The 20,879-nt window shown below is 43.2% G+C and overlaps 1 protein-coding gene across 1 annotated transcript; it reads left to right on the top strand.

Annotated features, from left to right (window-relative positions):
* Positions 1-4,919: 4,919 nt before the first annotated feature.
* On the top strand, positions 4,920-10,867 carry LRIT2 (leucine rich repeat, Ig-like and transmembrane domains 2). Its single transcript, XM_058188045.1, has 2 exons — positions 4,920-5,682; positions 10,068-10,867. The coding sequence occupies exons 1-2, from the start codon at positions 5,070-5,072 to the stop codon at positions 10,865-10,867; spliced, it is 1,413 nt and encodes a 470-aa protein (XP_058044028.1). The 5' UTR covers positions 4,920-5,069.
* The last annotated feature ends 10,012 nt before the right edge of the window (positions 10,868-20,879 follow it).

Here is a 20,879-nt window from a genome sequence, read left to right as displayed (position 1 = left end):
ATTAAGGTTGTTGTTGTAAGACTAGTCATCTCTTTCAATACTCTACTTTGCTCTTCCAGTATTTTATAAATGTTTCCCACACTGTCATCAGCCTTTTACTATCTATTTGTTGTTGTTTTTTGTTTTTGTTTCCCTCTTTTTTTGCCCTCCTTGTGTTAATTCTTAAATACTAATTAATCATCTTCACTAAAAATGGCTGAAAACAACTATCTCTAGTTCTTAATCCAATTTAGCAGATTATTCAGCATATATAACGACTAACTATCAAAGAATATATAACTATAAATGTACAGATAAATATGAATAACAATACCAATGTACTATATTAATTAATCAGACTATCTTAAATCAATAAACACATCTATATATGTATCAAAAATGGAATCAGTGTTGGAAGTTAAGGTTGGGGTAAATATTGGGAATCAATTAAATATATATCTCAAATTAATTCTAAGTTATAATTATCAATTTGTACAAAGTTAAGCAAATTAATTACAGTTATCAATATCTAGTAACTTCAGAATGTCAATAATATCTATATCTAATATCTGTAAAGTTACTTTCACTCTCTGTGTAGTACAAATATTATCAATATTATTACTACCTGAAATTAGTAATTGATAAAATAATTAATATCAAATACAAGTGTATTTAAATCTTCTTAGTTAACTTGTTGTTAATCAGTTAATCACTAAGGAATTGTAAATATATATTAAATATACATTCAGCACAAGGCTCAGACAATTAATTTTAGAGGGGTATAGATCTTTAGGGATGCAGTGGCTCAGCGGCTAAGACAGCTGAGCTTGTCGATCGAAAGGTTTGCAGTTCGGCGGTTCGAATCCTAGTGCTGCTGTGTAACAGGGTGAGCTCCCGTTACTTGTCCCAGCTTCTGCCAACCTAGCAGTTTCGAAAGCACATAAAAAAAATGCAAGTAGAAAAAATAGGGACCATCTTTGGTGGGAAGGTAAGAGCGTTCTGTGCACCTTTGGCATTGAGTCATGCCGGCCACATGACCACAGAGACGTCTTCGGACAGTGCTGGCTCTTCGGCTTTGAAACGGAGATGAGCACCGCCCCCTAGAGTCGGGAACAACTAGCACCAACGGTGCTAGGGGAACCTTTACCTTTACCTTTATAGATCTTTATGTCTTCTCTCAGTTACAGCTCTTTACTCCTCCCAAATCTTTTATATCTCGGTTTTATATATAATATTATATCTTTCCTGTAGTCTCTTAAGTCAATTTTTTCCCTCCTTCGCTTTTATTCCACCTCGATTTCCCTTGAATCTTCTGTTAAACCACTTTCCCATTCATGTGTTTACTTTGCAATTAGAACACAATACTTATAATCCAAAACACGAACTTCCGAGCTCACATCCAAGAATTCAATTAGAATGGCGAGTTCTCACACATGTTCCAATTTTTTCTTTTCTCTTTCCAGTTTGGGCATTCGTCCACTCAAGCTTCTCTTACTGTTAAGTCACACCAATGTCCGTCCTTGCTTCTTCTTCTCCTTTCCTGTTGCTCTAGTATGCCAAGTCTCTCTCCTTCTTCGCTTTCTCTTTTTCTTCAATTCTCAGGTCTCACCAGATATCCACCATCATGCCGAAACCTCACTATCTTAAACACTTTTATCCTTCTTCCTCATCACCGCCTTAATGGTTGAATGTGTTGTGCTGACTCATTATCCGTGAAATCGCCGCTCTCTCTCTCTCTCTGCTGGAAATCTTTCAACCAGAAAAAGCAGGACTCACTCTTCAAGGCGATCATTAACCTTGTGGTTTTCAAAGTAATCACTTAAAATGACACCGTCTGCTGTAAAAATCTTATCTTCCCCATACTGACTGGCTCATCGCAGCCTCAGGTCTGCCATGCAAGCTTGACAGGGGTGTCTGTTCATGCAACGAGTGATCGCCCTTCCCTTCGCCGCACTCTAGACTTCCCCTTTAGTCAGTAATGCCCGCCAGGCTTTTTGCACCCTGAAGGGTCCCCAAAACATGAAAAATTCAGGGACTGAGAACAGAGACCGTTCTCTTACCACTGCACCGCTGCGATGCTACCACAGGAAGTCATACTGGACTCACTAACAGAGATGAAATAATGTGAGAAATGGAAAAATAGCCTCCTGGACTACCAGAGTCCATAGGTCTCAGAAGGATAGGTAAAGGTAAAGGTTCCCCTCGCTCATACGTGCTAGTAATTGCCGACTTTAGGGAGCGGTGCTCATCTCCATTTCAAAGCCGAAGAGCCACCACTCAGAAGGATAGCAGGCCCTAAAAAGTGACATGAACCACACACACAATACTTAATATTAGACATATTAATGGTGGCACATATAGCATATGTGCAAAATTGGAAAAAAGAGAACCCACCAACAGAGGAAGATTTAATTAAGAAAATTCTAGAATGTGCTGAGATAGAACATCACAAAAGAAATCAAAGAAAAAGAAAATACAGAATATTATAAGGTCTGGTGTAGATGGTATGAATGGTTAGAAAATAGAAAAGATAAGAAAACTGAATAATAGGGTACAATGTAGATGGAATAAAGGAAGATAGATCATAAAAATAAAATAAGATAGGATTAAAATATGTATATATAGTAAGAAAGGACCGCTCTGAATAGCTGATAAGAAATAGTGAGATATATATATAAACCCGAACAACCAAAGACCTATATATATATATATTTGTTTTCTGAGCTTGGTTGTGCTCAGATTAGTCTGAGTTGCAGGGGGATTTGAGCTGGTGAGCTGCATTGCTGTTGTTTGGCTTTGTGTTTGACTAATCTGAGCACAACCAAGCCCCCACCCAAACAGGACACACCCCCAGCCAATCAGAGCACAGCCAAGCTCCCACCCAATCAGTTCAAACCCCCACTAGCAATTAAAAATGAAGAAACAGCTGCAATCACACATTGCTCCCAGAAGCACGAAGCTGAAGCCTGAAGATGACGACTTCGTCGAAACATCGCCAAGACACTTCCAATTTTACACGGGAGAAAACCCGAACAACCAAAGACCTATATACAAACACCCGTGAAAACCTCAGAAAACATATATGTATATGTATATATGTATATATATATACATATATATATGTCATATGTTTGTCTTATGTTTTAATGTGTTCAAATAAAAATTTAAAAAAAGTGACCTGAACCAAAGTTTTAGATAGAAAGATTTCAAACAGAAATCATATCAGTTCTGTATCAGAACTATTTGTAATCCTGCTGAGCCGTTGCTGTGCAATGTGATTTTGCAAAGTATGTAGTTTTGAAATATATTTGGACATTGAACGATGAAACTGTGAGAAATAAGGAACTGAAAGTAGCTGATGGATAGAGGTTTGAGATATACACGGGTATTTGTGGAGACTGACTGTCAGTAAGAAAGACAAGGAAGTAAGTTGTGAAATGCGTGCAGAAAAGTATAAGAAGAATGTCTTGGGATGAGTTCAGGGCCACTGGCCATAGCTACTCCTTGCTGGACTCAGCTACGTCAGTGGACCTTATTGCAATGGGTTATTGATATAAGTTGTGTTATGATGGCTGCTCATGTTCTAAATTGTTCATGAAATAAACCTCTGAATCTTAAAGTAAGAATTATTATTGTATTGCTGTTTCTTGTTTTTAATTGGAATATTTTTATGACAGATAGAAGGCATTCAAATTGTAGGAACCTTATGGGGTGTGTGTGAAAGTGACGATTCAATATTGGTATTCAACATTATGTAAAGCACAAGGAATAGAAAAAAAAAATCAAGCTATGATCTTGAACTGATTTAAAAAAACTTAGAGCTTGGGAAAGATTCCATGGATGAAAATCCTCAAGGGGAAAACAACCCAAGAAACTTGGAAAACTTTGAAGAGTGAGATTATAAAAGCCCAGTCTAGCACAATACCAAGGAAGAAGAAAAATAAGAGAACTCAAAAGAAACCAGGATGGCTGCTCAGAGAATTCTCTGATAAATTGAGATTTATCAGAGGCTAGGGTCTCCTGCTTAAGCAGGTGGTTGGACTAGAAGATCTCTAAGGTTCCTTCCAACTTTGTTATCCTGTTCTGTCTTAATTGCCAGGAATGTCTTGGCTGGTGATTCATTTCAATTTCTTTTTGAATAGAATATATTCTCCTTTTAGCATTGCAGTAGGTTACCTAAGCTTAACAGATACTTCTTGCACAGAAATGCATTGCGCACAAGTCCTTCAGAATCAGTTTTGCCCTACTGCTAAGAAAGATTAGACCTAATAGGATTTGGGACGCTTGTTCTCTCTGTTGCAAAACCAAACCATATTGATTTACTGAGGCAGAAGATGGAACTCACCAGTCACATGTTTTCCCTTATTTTGCTTTTTCACTTCTCTGGGATAAATCCAGCAACTTTGGATTGTGTCACCGGATGTTCCTGTTTCAATGATACACTTGGAAGGTAAGAATATTTGACAACAATATAATATTGAATAACTTCCTATGAGGAAATTCAGCCAAGGTTTATCATGAAATGAATATATTAATAAATATTCAGTCTGACAGCCCATCCAGATTTCAATATAGAAGAGAGGAAACTTGGATATGATTGATCAGCAGACACCATTCCTTGGTTTTCAGTGGAAATGTTTGCCTGCCAACAGCCAGATTCAACCCAGATGTATATTATTATATGCTTGAAATATATTTATATGATTTATTCCTGTAATATTGAGAGATTTTGGATATTGTAGAAATAATGATTTGTGTTCTATAATTTGGAAATGAAGAATAACCAATATCACTGTTAAAGTTCCGGAGTGAGGGAGGGAAGTGAAAATCCATTGGGTTGTATGACACAGCACAGAGTGAATTAAAAACGAATGCAAGCAACCCATCACAACATTGTTCCATTTTCTGATTTAATTTTTAGGAGTTTGTTTTGCGTATCAACATTTTTGAGAAAGATCCCAGAGGAGATCCCTCAAGATATCAAAAAAATCAGAATTGAAAATTCCTTGCTGACCGAATTGTTTCGCGGCACCTTCTCTAATGTTAGCAGCTTGGAATACCTCTGGCTTAATTTTAATAACATCACAGTGATGGATCTAAAAAGTCTTGAGCACCTGAAGGAGCTGAAGGAGCTGAGAATTCAGGGGAACCGCTTGCGTTCAGTACCATGGACAGCGTTCCGAGATACACCAGTTTTAGGAATCCTTGATCTGAAATGCAACAAGATCGATGCCCTACCAGAACATGCTTTACGCTACCTTTCCAGGTTGACCTACTTAGACTTATCTTGCAATGAGCTTACTGTCATCTCCAAAGAAGTGTTCTATAATTGGCCTGTCTATCAAAAACTCCAGCAGCTGGAGAAGAAAGCAGAAACCGTTTCAAGTACCGTCTTGTCTTTGCATGATAACCCATGGACTTGTGACTGCCGTCTGCGAGGGTTTGTCCAGTTCATCAATTCTATAGGCCCACCTATGGTCCTCATAAATTCCTATTTAACATGTGCAAATCCTAAATCTAGGGCAGGCAAGTATTTCCATGGAGTGGAGCTGAACAGCTGCAGGAGACCTTCTGTGACATGTTCCAAACCAAATATTACGGTGTTTCTTGGAGAAAATTCAATGTTGACTTGTTTGGTAAAAGCTAATCCTTCTCCAAAGATTTGGTGGAACTATCCATTAAAACACTTACGGAGGCTTAATGGTGAGTATGATTCCAAGCTAAAATATTTAACATAAAATATTCTTATTTGATAACAACTGTGAATTTTGGCAAGTAATTTTTCCTTCCTCTTCTTTGAAATTCTTCTCATTGGTGATTGGTCTCTATATCAATTATGCCAGTTTACTTACCTTATTAATGGGAGAAAATCAATTATTTTACTTCACTGGGAAACTCAGTTGCCAATGTCTATGGAGATTCTCAGTCATCCAGCTCATCGTTGTCCCAGGGTGCTTTTTCAAGAGGCAACTGGACTTTTTTGTTTTTTCTTTGAAGATGAGCATCAGAGTTCCAAGTAACACCCCCAATGAAAGGAGACTCTGAGGTTAGAAGTTCCTCAAAGTTCCATTTTATTAGAGATGTCATTTTGGCACCTCTGGGAAAACCCGAATCTGAAAGCTTCCAGGTTTCCCCCACCCAAAAGAAAGTCCTCCCACTCCAGGGGCAGGGCAGGATGTCCTTGACTCTCAGAGAAAAGAATGTTATTATGGCTAGATCAGGGGTCTCCAGCCTTGGTCCCTTTAAGACTTGTGGACTTCAACTCCCAGAGCAAAGCTGGCTGAGGAACTCTGGGAGTTGAAGTCCACAAGTCTTAAAGGGACCAAGGTTGGAGACCCCTGTGCTAGATATTTCCCCAACTCCATACAATCCCCCGTCCCAGTTTCCCACAGCTCTAAATGTGGCAGCCCTGAAGATCCAAAGTTAAAGTTGGCTTCCAGAACTGACAATGAGCTGAAGAAGCTTCTTGGATAAGAAGCAAAATGTCTTCAAAGAAAAACTGGAAAGTCCAATTTCCTCTTGAAAAAGCACCTTTGAGTTGCCAATGCTTAAACGCAAAGCCTGAACCATTTTCATACAAGTAAAAGTCACCCTAAATCTGCTATTAAAATTAGGGCAGAAGTAGCAGATACTTTTTATCAGAATCTCTTCATTTTTATTTGTTTATTATTTATTAAACCAATTTATATAGCTGCCCAACTCACATAAAGGTGACTACAAACAGCCTATAGCATTTAAAAATCCAGCACATTAAAAAAAGATAAAGAATCCCATCCCGTTCTCTAAACACAACTCAACTGGATCAGCACCATGTTCATGTCTCAGTCCCTGCCCTGCTGAGCAAACCAGGACTTGTTAGGACTTCTTGGAAAAGGAGCAGTATGGGGGCTCATTTGTACCACAGGATGAATTATGTTCCATAGAGAAGGAGCCACCCCCAAGAAGGCCCTTTTTCATTGTACATCCTTAATCACTAGGACCCATAACATATCCTGCCTTCCCAGTTTTTCTTAGACTTACCCCTTGCTACATTTGAGCTGTTTAAAGTTCAAAACTGCATAACCATGGTTTTGCCTATTTTATATTTAAAGCAATTCTATAACATAGATAAGAAAATGTGGTGGATACCTCAGAGTGACCAAAGCCTGAGTCTTCCCAATCTAACTCTGTGTCACTGATTTTTATCAGAGAGAAAAGCAGTAAATTCAATGTATTATTACATTGGGGAGCCTCACTCCCTTTTTGGCATCCCATAATTTATTGCCTAATAAATGTTGTTTTACAACATAACAGCCTTCCCTTTTCACCCCTCCAAATCAGAATGTCAGTCACGGGATGCTGGCTCCAAGGCATAAACTTAATCCAATGCATAATTTTCGTTACAAAAAGTCCCACACTTAATATTTGTCATCTGTGGTTAAAATAATGAAGTCATAGCAGTAGTGAGTTTCAAATCCGGGCACTATCGGTTCACTATCAGTCGCGTGCGGCACTTTTGTGCATGCACAGAGCGTTTTTGATGATGTCTGGGTGGGTGGGCGGAGCCTCTTGCCGCCACCACTACCGGTTTGCCTGAACCGGGGCGAACTGGGAGCAACCCACCACTGAGTCATAGGTGCTGCAAAGTCTTGTCCAAGACCCCGTAAAATCACTGCCTGTAAGAGTAGGCATGACTGATTTACGTAGACAAAGTGTTTGAGACAATAATCTAACTTCTAAATTTCCAACGTAGAGGACCCTGATTGGATTTAACTGATTTTTTTTCTATGTTGATGAACTGTTGATCACTGTGGTAGAGAGTCAGTATACAGTATATCATCTGCTTTCTTTTTTTCATTTTTTTTGAAGTCTGTTCTGTATATCGGCTGTGATAACTAAGGATCCTTAACAGTCTTGAGCTGTGGCCTTTAAGCACAAGGAAATCATGATTACTTCCAATTGAAATTAATTTGACTTAACTGAGGAACACTTAAATGGGCCTCTGTGGCTCAGACTGCTAAGACAGTCTGTTATTAACACAGCTGCTTGCAATTACTGCAGGTTCTAGTCCCACCAGGCCCAAGGTTGACTCAGCCTTCCATCCTTTATAAGGTAGGTAAAATGAGGACCCAGATTGTTGGGGGCAATAGGTTGACTTTGTGTATAAATATACAAATAGGATGAAGACTATTGCTAACATAGTGTAAGCCGCCCTGAGTCTTCGGAGAAGGGCGGGATATAAATGCAAATTAAAAAAATAAATCCTGTTCGCCTTCCTTCAGCAGCCCTCATACTTTTTCAAAACATATCTGTCCTCTTTAATATTATCGAAAGCTGAAAGGTAGAAACAGATGTATTAGGCAGTATTACGTTATTCATCTTTACATATCTAAGGATCAAAATAGAATCAAGCAAATCATTCAGATATTGCATTTTAGTGACTGAGCCAGGGCACTGTGTGGAGTTTTGTTCCTTCTTTGCCCACCACTGGTATTAAAATCTTATGTCCAAGTTTGTTCCCAACATAGGTCCAGTTGATTGATGTAAACCTTATAACGATGGTGGTGATGACGATGATTAGCGCATGGCATTGTAACAATAGCCAGGAGACCAGCAAGCTATTGCAGAGTAGTAGTTTGGCTTGCTAGGGTACCAACCCTGTTATAGGACATGTTTGTTTGTGTGCTTCCCAAAGTGTGCTACAGGAGGGCAAGCTGGCTTCCCATCATAGAGAAAGACGAGTGGCTCTTCCTGCAGCATCACCCAATGCCCCCTCTCTTCTGGGGAATCTGACTGCCTGCACAGAGCACCAGCTCACCTCCCCACCGAAGTTGTACCTATCTATCTACTCGCATAGAACATGCTTTTAAACTGTTAGGTGGACAGAAACTGAGGTGAGTGACAGGAGTCCACCCTGCCACGCAGTGCATGGCCTCGAACTGCTGAAGCTGAAACTGTTTTTCAAGAGTCATTAAGTCACTGAGCCACCGTACCTGATTATGGGTGTGGATGATTATGATGTGGGACATTCACACACCTAATTGTCAACTGTCAATCAATAGCCCAAACGATAACTGTAATCCATTTGGATTTTTTTTTTAAAAAAAAATGGGAGACTGCTGAAATAAGCAGACATAATAGATTGGTACAGAAACCTCACTGGTGAGCAAAAAAAAAAAAAAAGTTGTCAAAAAAGGAATAAGAACCAGGTGTAATTACTGTATATAGAAGTACCAGCAGCCTTGACATTGAGTAAAACTTGTATGATCAACTAAATTCAGGAACATCCATCTCCTATCAAAGTATTTTCAAGACTGCTAACTTAGAAAGGAATGTCTCCATCCAAAAAGGTTTGGAAGAGACGGCCTACTTGGGAAACAATAATCATCACTTATTTCTGCAGCAGTGTAAAAACCTGATTCTGGGAGAGAGCCTTTTTTTTGGGGGGTGGGGTGGGGATCTGCTTCCTGATCGGTAGCATCATTTTTTAAAAAAATTATATATCATATTTAGAAACTGCCCATCTCCCTTATAGTGCAACTCTGTAATAGTTGACCTAGCTTTTTCTGCTCTTTTTAATCCTTGTTGATGAACTAGTCAGAGTTAGTTGGAAAAGAGCAGCATAGAGATGTTAGCACAAAACAAAACAAAAACAAAACAAAACAAAACAAAACACTCCATTTTTCACAAAAAATTGCAATCAAGTTGCACCATACTCTGAAAATTGTTATGGTTGGGCTTTTTTTCTTTCCTTTGTTTATTGTTTATTTATTAATTACATTTGTATGCTACCGCTCTCTCTACCACGTGACCTGGCTTTCAGAAATGGTTGCTTGTTTGCAGTCAGGTAGTTATATTGTACACATCTAATATACTTGGAAAAAAAACACATTCATCTAACACTTATTGATGTTACCCAGTTTGGGAAACGAAACATCTGCAAGAAAACAGCCAAGCTCAGAGAGCACCGAGGATCCTTCATGTTGGTCCTTTTCCCAATCCCAGATCAATTTTGAGGATGGCTACCATGCATTCCATAGGGTTGTTATAGTTGAACATAGAAAACTAAATTGCTTGTTTCCACTCTCTTTCTGTCTTTCTTTCTCTAGTTTCTACTACTCACATGAGTGAAGAGTCTTTCAAATCAGAACTGGTGATTCCTTCAGCCCGTCTTATGGATGAGGGGAATTATACATGTACAGCTGCTAACTTCCTTGGCAACTCCTCGGCTACCACAAGGCTGGACATTCTGGCTCCTCAACTAGCGACACTCTCTTATTCTTCCTCCACCCTAGATGAGAAGGCCTACATCGACGTGCAGATTGCCAAGCAGACAGTCTATGGGATTACTCTGGAATGGTATACCATGGCTGAAAATCCGGAGGAAACTTGGTATACCCTCCATTTTGGCAAATACGACGAGGCTAAGAAAGACACGGTTTATATCGGGCCTGGGATCAACACGTACTCCATTAACAATTTGCTCCCTGCTACCAAGTACGAAGTGTGCATAAGCCTGAAGAAGCAGGTGCCCCCAGAGAGCCAGTGTATTGTGTTTGTGACAGGAAGTGACATCAGTGAATTGGAACAGAAAGGGCAGATGATCCATATCATTGTCGTTATATGTGCCATGGTGTTGGTGGTCCCGGCTGGGATGTACCTATGTACCTCAGAGGCCAGGTGCAGCTGCAAAGAGAAATGCGCCAGCTGCTGTATCAAGAAATGGAGCACAAACATCAAACGCGCGCCTACAAAAAGCAAATTTGATAGTTTGCCAGGAGGCAGTGAAGAAGGACTGTGCCGCCAAGACTCCTGTGATGACCCGACGGAGCGGAAGGAAAGCAAGGAGAAGGGGGAGAAAGCAAAGAAGCAGACGGCAGAGGATCAAAACAGCGCTGATCTCTATTAGCTATTATCCATCCAGGCCTCCATTAGGAGGAGAGACAGAAGCTTTCCAGCCAGACGAATCAGTAGATAGATAGTTAGATTGACGGATGGATCAATTTAACTTGTGTGCCTCCTCAATCATGAAGCAGCAGGAGAAGGAGAAGCAGGAGGAGGAGGAGGAGGAAGAAGAGAAGGAGAAGGAAGAAAAGGAGGAGAAGAAAGAGAAGGGAGAGGGAGAGGAGGAAGAAGAAGAGGAGGAGGAGGAAGAGGAGAAGCAGGAAGTGGAGGAGAGATAACATTCCAGATTTAACAATTGTTTATAATAAAGACAGAAAGTTTGGATAGTGGATGTGACACTACTTGGAGACAGTAGAATAGAAAGTCACAAAATACAAAGACCTACAAAGAGAAGTAGAATGATTGTGGCAAAAGCAATCCAAGATAGTACCAATAGTGATGGTGTCTTGGGCGCAATCCCAATCCATCAGGAGCACCACTTGAACACTGTTGACCAAATCACCATCCATCAATTGCAAAAGGCGGCTTTACTTGGAACAGTTTATATCCTGCGACAATAGCATTATCGGCATCAAACAAGAACATCTTGCCTATCCCAGGTCCTTGGGAAGGACTTGATAGGCGGGTAAAAATACCACATCCCATCTGGCTGACTAGGTAACCAACCATAATAATAATAATAATATCCAACAACACATCTTGGAAGAACAAAACAGTCCACTAACAGTCATAAAACAAGAAACCAACATTGGGCCAGTTGGAATAGCCAAGTTTTGAAAGAATTGTGAGATTGAAGGTTGTATGGATTTACAAGAGACACATTTTTGTAGTTGAAGTCAGGCTTAGTTTCCAGGTCCCAAAATATGGTGAGACCTGGAAGGAGCAGATGAGACCTAGATCAGCGAGTGAGAATGACAGTAGTATTGACATACAATGACATACAAGTTCCAAAAACTACAGAACCATAAAAGGTATGACTGTAATCTAGTGTAGTTGCTGATACATTGAACTAGGAATGAGAAGATCTACAATAGGTTCAAGTCAACTCTTTGCAGAGCAAGCTCACTTGTGACATTGTTTCTCAGCTTGACTTGTTATAGGATTGTTGCGGGGACTAAGTAAAAAGTGATTCCCACATAAATTACCTGAAACATCTGCAGAAAAGTAGGATCTGAATGAAACCATAACAATAGCAATGAAAAAACCTGAACCAATCAAGGCTAGTAATAGACAAAGGAACAATAGTTTTCATTGCCCAACAAGATCAGCTGATATTTTGGAAATATGATAATAACAAGCCATTTACGAAGCAAGGAACCATAAATTGCTTATGGATAATCATATGGTTGCAAACTGGTTGTGTCGCTTGACTTTTAGAGATGTATGTTCACAGACAGGATTATTAGATTAATGGGAAGACTGGAAGGCAGAGGTGGGTTTCAGCAGGTTCTGACCAGTTCTGAAGAACCGGTAGTGGAAATTTTGAGTAGTTCGGAGAACCGGTAAATAGTACCTCTGACTGGCCCCGCCCCATCTATTCTCTGCCTCCCAAGTCCCAGCTGATCAGGAGGAAATGGGGATTTTGAAGTAACCTTCCCCTGGAGTGGGGAGGGAATGGAGATTTTACAGTATCCTTCCCCTGCCGCGCCCACCAAGCTATACCCACAGAACCGGTAGTAAAAAAAACCCACCACTGGTGGGTTGTTAACTATACTATTTATCTTGATTCTAATAGTTTGTTTTATTCTATAAAATTGGATTTGGAAATGCTCAGGAATAGGACTAGAAACTGCTAATAACTACATTGGAACACCAAGAGAAAAAAAATGGTTCAGTAACTTTTGAAGGATTGAAATCCTCTTTCTTAGGAAGAAAACCGTTCTGTGCAGAAATTGCTCACAAGTTCAGCAGAATGCAAGATCAAAACAGCAATGAATGGTATAAGAAGAGGTTTTCTTGAAAGGTAAATTGTGCTGTTTGTCCTTTGCTACGTTTATGCTTATCCACGTTGGGTTTACTGCTCCGATAGATGTTTTGGGAGTTGATAACACATCTCCATCAGCATCAAAGGACTTTGTGATACAGTGTGGACCCATATCCACAGCTGCTTCACATGGAGTCCATTACTTAGATCTCATGGCTGTCTTTAAGGTGGGAATATCATGGAGAACAGGTTAGTTGCATTGACTCATATTTGAAAATCATGGAGCTGGCGTGCCAAGTTCTTAGACAGACATTCTAGATATGCTGCATATTTTTGTCCAATGAGAATGCTTCTTGAAGGCCCCATTTCTGCCTCCCTTGCTGACCTAACTCAACTAGTATGATCCAGTGGGACGTCATAGACTTCCAGAGCTGTTATATTTCTCCCTTGCAAATCTGGTCAAGCATTTTAGCTACAGGATGTACACTTTCTTTAGCCATTCTAGTCAGCTTGCCCTACTAACTTCATAAACAGTATAAAGCCAAGATGTCTTTTGTAAATGAATGTATTAAACAGCAGAGGATATTAAGGTTACTTGCTATAGAAAGCATCAAGCACAGGCAATCTTCTCTGTCATTGCAATGTTTTGATGCTTAACAGCAAATATATAAGCCTAACCCATTGAGACATAGATCTGTGCATGCCAAAAGAGATACATCAAACCCTCCAAACAGAAGAGCCCCTTTGCTCCAGAGATTTCTTACTGCAGGAGAAATCTTACTATTACTTCTGAGGAACAGAGGTTCCATCTCTACTTTTTGCCCCTCCTGCCAGGATCAAAGAAGTTCTGCAAAGATTTGGCTAGCCAATTCATAATCATTTTGCTCCATGCAAAAGTAAAAAATAAATAATTGGAGGGAACTTCACAGATCCTTTGCATTACATTTACGTTAAGCCATTGTAGGGTCATCAGTTTTTCTACACAGAAAACCAGCTTTTTGGCCCAACCTAGGAAAAATTTAAGAGAAGAATGCATTTCTATTGAGTTACAATAGAAACGCAAATGAAAAGATGGCAGAACGTGCTTATTATTTCTAAGCTCCAGTCATTGTTTTTCTGAATAATAATTCTCCAAGTACATTTACAATCAAACCATGGAAATACAAAAGAGAAACAGATCAAAGCCATCCAAACATCAGCAAGAGAGCCAAAATCAGAAGTATGTTTAAAAATAGGATGCTTGTTTGAGTTTTATTTATTTATTTATTTATTTATTTATTTATTTATTTATTTATTTATTTATTTATTATTCATATTTGTATACCGCCCTATCTCCCGAAGGACTCAGGGCGGTTCACAGGCACATAAAACATTTATATACAAATTAAGATAATCATTAAAAAACTTATTCTAATGCCAAATTATTAAAAAATATAAATATAAATATTAAAACCAATTTAAAAACCCCTATAAATTTAAAATCTAAGCCAGTCCTGCACAGATGAATAAATGTGTCTTGAGCTCGCGACGGAAGGTTCGGAGGTCCGGAAGTTGACGGAGTCCTGGGGGGAGTTCGTTCCAGAGGGTGGGAGCCCCCACAGAGAAGGTGCTTCCCCTGGGCGTCGCCAGACGACACTGCCTAGCTGACGGCACCCTGAGGAGTCCCTCTCTGTGAGAGCGCACGGGTCGGTGAGAGGTATTCGGTAGCAGTAGGCGGTCCCGTAGATAACCCGGCCCTATGCCATGGAGCGCTTTGAAGGTGGTTACCAAAACCTTGAAGCGCACCCGGAAGGCCACAGGTAGCCAGTGCAGTCTGCGCAGGATTGGTGTCATACGGGAGCCACGAGGGGCTCCCTCTATAACCCGCGCAGCCGCGTTCTGAACTAACTGCAGCCTCCGGATGCCCTTCAAGGGGAGCCCCATGTAGAGAGCATTGCAGTAATCCAGGCGAGACGTCACGAGGGCGTGAGTGACCGTGCATAGGGCATCCCGGTCTAGAAAGGAGCGCAACTGGCGCACCAGGCAAACCTGGTAGAAAGCTCTCCTGGAGACGGCCGTCAAATGATCTTCAAAAGACAGCCGTTCATCCAGGAGGACGCCCAAGTTGCGCACCCCTTCCATCAGGGCCAATGACTCGCCCCCAACAGTCAGCCGAGGACTCAGCTGACTGTACCGGGATGCCGGCATCCACAGCCACTCTGTCTTGGAGGGATTGAGCTTGAGCCTGTTTCTCCCCATCCAGACCCGTACGGCCTCCAAGCACCGGGACAACACTTGATAACCGTTGGGGTGGCCCGGTGTGGAAAAGTACAGCTGGGTGTCATCAGCGTACAGCTGGTACCTCACACCGAAGCCACTGATGATCTCACCCAGCGGCTTCATATAGATGTTGAACAAAAGGGGCGAGAGGATCGACCCCTGCGGCACCCCACAAGTGAGGCGCCTCGGAGCCGACCTCTGCCCCCCTGTCAACACCGTCTGCGACCGATCGGAGAGATAGGAGGAGAACCACCGATAAACGGTGCCTCCCACTCCCAATCCCCCCAACCGGTGCAGCAGGATACCATGGTCGATGGTATCAAAAGCCGCTGAGAGGTCTAATAGGACCAGGGCAGAGGAACATCCCCTATCCCTGGTCCTCCAGAGATCATCCACCAACGCGACCAAAGCCGTCTCAGTACTGTAACCGGGCCGGAAGCCGGACTGGAACGGGTCTAGATAGACAGTTTCATCCAGGTGTAAGGGAAACTGATATGCCACCATACTCTCTACAACCTTCGCCGCAAAGCGAAGGTTGGAGACCGGACGATAATTACCTAAAACAGCCGGGTCCAGGGAAGGCTTCTTGAGGAGGGGTCTCATCACCGCCTCTTTCAAGGCGGTTGGGAAGACTCCCTCCACCAAGGAAGCGCTCGTAATTGCCTGGAGCCAGCCTCGTGTCACCTCCTGAGTGGCCAGCACCAACCAGGAGGGGCACGGGTCCAGTAAACACGTGGTGGCATTCAACCTACCCAACAACCTGTCCATGTCCTCGGGAGCCACAGGGTCAAACTCATCCCATAAAATGTCACCAAGACCATCCTCAGCTGTCTCACCCGCGTCACCGCAATTTTGGTCCAGACCATCCCAAAGCTGAACGATTTTATCGTATAGATAACCGTTAAACTCCTCAGCACGTCCCTGCAACGGGTCATCCCGCTCCCCCTGGTGTAGGAGGGAGCGAGTCACCCGAAACAGGGTGGCTGGGCGGTTATCTGCCGATGCAATGAGGGAGGAGGCGTAGCTTCCCTCAGTGCCACTAGGTAAGCCCTAGTATAGGACTTCACTAGTGTCCGATCAGCTTCCGAACGGCTAGACCTCCAGGAACTCTCTAGGCGTCTTCTCCGGCGCTTCATCCCTCTCAGCTCCTCGGAGAACCAAGGAGCTGGTTGGGACCTGCGCCGGGTAAGAGGCCGCAAAGGCACGACACGGTCTAAGGCCCCCGCCGCGGCCCATTCCCAGGCTGCAACAAGTTCCTCAGCCGAGCCGCGAGCCAGACCCTCAGGAAATGGCCCAAGCTCCGTCCGGAACCCCTCCGGGTCCATCAGGCGCCTGGGATGGAACCAACGTATCGGCTCCGTCTCCCTGCGGTGGTGAATGGCGGTCAGAAAGTCCAGGCGAAGAAGAGAGTGATCTGACCATGACAAAGGTTCAATGACTATTTCCTTCAAGTCCAGATCTCTCAACCACTGACCAGAGAGAAAAATCAAGTCCAGAGTGCCACCCCCAATGTGAGTAGGGCCATCAACTACTTGGGTCAGGTCCAAGGCCGTCATGGAAGCCGTGAACTCCCGAGCTGCCGTCGATGATGAGCCGGAAGATGGCAAGTTAAAGTCCCCCATGACTAAAAGTCTGGGGGTCTCAACTGCCACCCCAGCCAGCACCTCCAGGAGCTCGGGCAGGGCAGCTGTCACGCAGCAAGGAGCCAGGTACGTGATCAGCAAGCCCATCTGACACCTATGACCCCATCTCACAAAGAGGGATTCGCACCCGGCAATCTGAGGTACAGTGGTCTCCCTCAGCTCTAGGCTCTCTCTAATCACAACCGCCACCCCCCCACCCCTACCCTGAGCCCTCGGCTGATGGAATGCACGGAAACCCAGCGGGCACACCTCAACAAGGGGCACGCCCCCTTCCGTGCCCAGCCAGGTTTCCGTAACACCTATAAGGTCCGCGGCGCCCCCCTGAATAAGGTCGTGTATCAGGGGGGCCTTATTAACTACGGACCGTGCGTTGCATAACATGAGCCGAAGGCCCAGGCTCTGAGGGTCTTGACCATCCGGGGAACGGGAAAAGGACGGGGGATCGGGGCGCGCGATCGCCTGCAGACATCGAACATGTGCCCCCCCCAGAATGATATGATCCCCCCCTTCCGCCATATCTGCCCCTCCCACTTACCGTGCAAATCAGACCACCCTCACCAACAGGAACGCAATCTCCCCCCTTGACCTCCGAACCCATTAAAGGGCCGTCACGAGCACGCGCGAGGACTGGCTCCCCACCCGATGGGCTACCCCCAACGCCCGCCCTAACCCCCCCACCCCCCCCCCCCCCCCCCCCGGGGGTTTTCCCCCCCCATCTCAACCCTCCCCCCCAACCCTTAAATTCCCCATTAAAACTCCCCTTAAAAAATCTATTAAAACAATTAGTTAAAAATCCCCTAAGTCTCCTAGATTTAGCATGCCAACTCTCGGGGTTCCAAAACCCGTCCTCAAGGTGGGCCCTCGATAGTGTGGAGGGCCAAACCTGCGAGAGAGGGGAATCTCGCAGGGCAAGAAGGTCCGCAGTTGAAAATCTTCGCATATCAAAAAGTACGGTAAGCAGCCCGTCAAAGCTGGTCAAGGTGTCAACCACAGCAGAGCGGGCTCTCAGGCTGGCAGGACGGACCGCGGACATCTAGGGCTCCATGGGGCCGCTACTCCACCTCCAAACCCAAGCGGCCACCACTCGTCCTAGGTCCAGATGACACCAAATCGAATCAGTCACTCTCCTCTGAGCCAGTCTAGCCAACCAATGATTTAAAAGACGATATGTGGTCTTAATCACAGTCTTAATCTTGGTCTTAGTCTTAGTGAGGGCCACGATCCAGGACAAGCCCATCAGATGATAAGGCCATCGCGTCGCCGACAGCCAGGATTCCCAGCCGTCGCCGACGCCGCCACCATGGGCCATCCTAGTCCAAACTGCTGAGGGTCCGAATGAGGGCCAACCTCACCTCCAGCTCCAACTCCCTTTCAAGGGATTGGGCCCTCCAGATGACTCTTCGGGCCCTCTGCCTCTCATACGTCCGACCCCCTGCCTCTCCAGCGTTGATGGACAAAAACTCTGTCCCTTGAGGAGGCCACTGCCGCCGCCGCCACCGCAACCCGGAAGTTACACCACGACCGCCGCGGCCAGCGCCCCAGCACAAGGGCCCAAGAAAACGCTGATACCTGCCACTCATCCCAGACCTCACCAGCAGAGATGGTAAAAAGCGCTGGTGGTCAAAAGGCTCCAGCGTTGAAACTCAAAGGCTCTCTGATGACAAGAAGCTCCCAGCCCCCTGAGGAAGCCGCTGCTGCCGCCGCCGCCGCCAAAAACCCGGAAGTTCGGAGGCCAAGCTACAGCTGCCGCAGCAGCCGCCCCAGCAAGAGCCTGAAGAACGCCAGCCAGCTCGATCGTCCCAGGCCACCAGCTCGTCCAGCCTTACCCCGTTCGCTGCTCCTGATGTTCCCCCGGCCGGGGCTGGGACCGGAAGGTAAGAAAATAGGCATCTCCCGGTCCCAGGCCCCTGAAAAAGGCCGCTCCCCGTTCCTACGAAGATTTTTCACTGCGCCATCTTTTAGACTACAGAAGCAATTTCTTTGCAGACTTTTGGTCTCTCCCCAAAATGCCTTTGTATACAATTCTTTCATAAATTTCTATATATACCTGACCTGAGGCAGTTTTCCTGCCTATAGGGTATATCAAATATCATCTTGAATTAAATCTGAAACATTTCACCCACTTATGTTGAAAAGAACAATACGTAGAAATTGTGATTACTTTTGGGAAGAGTTTATATTCCTTTCCCTATGAATTTTCCAAGGCCACTCAACAAAAGTTCACACCAGGGATTTCAATAGTGTTCTTCTCAGTCCAACTCTTATTACGGGCCTCATTATATCCCACTTCCAAACTGTTATCTAGAGCAAGGCTTTCCAGATTTGGCAACCTGTGGACTTCAACCAGTGGACTTCAACTCCCAGAATTTCCTAGCCAGCATGAGGAATTCTGGGAACTGAAGTCCACAAATCTTAAAGTTGCCAAGTTTGGAGACCCTCTGTTCTAGATTATATGTTATAAGCCACTCAGAGTCTTCTGGACTCCAACAAATCATCATCATCATCATCATCATCATCGTCGTCATCTTACTAATGTTTTTTTCAACCTAGCCCTGAAGTTGCTAAAGGATTGTGAATTTAGAAATGCAATCTATTTGGACATTGCTACATTGGGTAAAACTAAACTAATTTAATAGCTTCTTAATTATTGTCCTTCTGAGAGACACCTGCTTCAATAAGTCATACTTTTTCATATCCAGAGCATATGGGATAGCAGTAAGTCTTATTTAGCTGAAAAACTCCCAGCTAATTAAAAAAAAGTCTATGTTTTCTATGGTTTTCTATGGTTGAAGTTGAAGCTTTGAGGACATAATTAGAGAATGGGTTGAAAAAAAAGAAACAGACATGATAGGGCTGATGCATTTTATTAGTTTTATTAACAAAATCACTGGCTGCTTACTTGATAAAGAACAACAGTTTACTCCATAAAGAACAACTTTTTGGTGGAAAAACTATTTCTTCCTAAATATTTTAAAATTATTTCAAGGCTCAGGATAGTATTTCTTTTGAAATACTTTTATTTTGGGTTGGTAAAAATCTACTCAGACAGAACCTGATTCCCTGGAAGGGCACCACCATGCAGTTTTCTTGACAGTAATATCAAAGTGATTTGTGATTGCTGTTTGATTTGTGGTCTGTTTGATTGATTTCCCAATTCTAGCTTACAGACCCGGGATTTTTTGATTTCCAAGTTCTAATCAAGCCAAACCTGTTTAGTTTTCCAGCCCAGATTAAAATCAACCAGATGTTGTCTCCCGCGAAGACTGCTAACCCTTACTTGCCAGATTATGGGCTGTATTGGTTTTCTACAGGTCATTGGGACAGGAACTGATCCAATACTATGTGAAATAACCTTCAATCAATAACAGTCAAAGAATCTTCTCCTGAATCTGGAGTTAGTGATGAAATGATGAAGTTGGAAGGGATGCCATTAGAACCCATGGCTATTATCTCTACCGGGTCACTCTTATCCCTACTTGGAAATTACAGGGGAATATAGGAAATCATTTTTCCTATATTCCCATGGATGCAAGGAAACTTGCATCGTCACTTTGGGTGATCTGATAGAAGTGTCCCAATATTTGGGGGGCTGCCAAAGAGAAGAGCAGGGTGAAAATATTCTCCAAAGTACCTGAAGGCAGGACAAGAATTAAGGGATGGAAACTAATCAAGGAAAAAACCTTGAAATAAGGGGAAAGTTTCTGACAATCGGAACAGTGGAACGGCTTGCCTCCAGAGGTTGTGGGTGCTCCGGAGGTGTTTAAGGAAAGGTTGGACAACCATTTGTCTAAAATGATATAGCTCTCCTGCTTGAGCAGTGGGATGGACTAGAAGACCTCCAAGGTCCCTTCCAACTCTGTTATTTTGTTAATCTGAATTCCTCTCCCCTCTATCTTAAGCAATTTTCTGTTTCTCTTTCAGCCACACTGTGTGAAATGTATAAAAGTTCAAACTACACCATCCCCAACACAAATTTCTAATGACTTTCTGCTTGCATGTTTGGACTCCTCAAAATATAAACCATTCCTATAAATGCTGTTACAAACCTCCAGCTGCTTGATCCTTGCCCTGTTAAAACAAAGAAACCATCCCACAAACAGTCACCTGAAGAAGTCTTTTGACACCTTGTTAGGGAACATTTTAGGGTTCAGAAATAAAAGTGTTTACATTATTTACATTTACGTTGGTTG

The sequence above is a fragment of the Ahaetulla prasina genome, chromosome 6 (genome assembly GCF_028640845.1).
Source record: "Ahaetulla prasina isolate Xishuangbanna chromosome 6, ASM2864084v1, whole genome shotgun sequence".
NCBI classification, from domain to species: Eukaryota; Metazoa; Chordata; class Lepidosauria; order Squamata; family Colubridae; genus Ahaetulla; species Ahaetulla prasina.
Note: the sequence above shows the minus strand (reverse complement) of the source record. Positions and strands in the feature narration are given on the sequence as shown.

Bases quoted from the DNA above. Each gene is read 5' to 3' on its own strand.
- LRIT2 (XM_058188045.1), top strand. From the start codon at position 5,070: ATGGATCTAAAAAGTCTTGAGCACCTGAAGGAGCTGAAGGAGCTGAGA. The intron at 5,683-10,067 runs GTGAGTATGATT...TTCTTTCTCTAG, and splicing joins ACACTTACGGAGGCTTAATG to TTTCTACTACTCACATGAGT.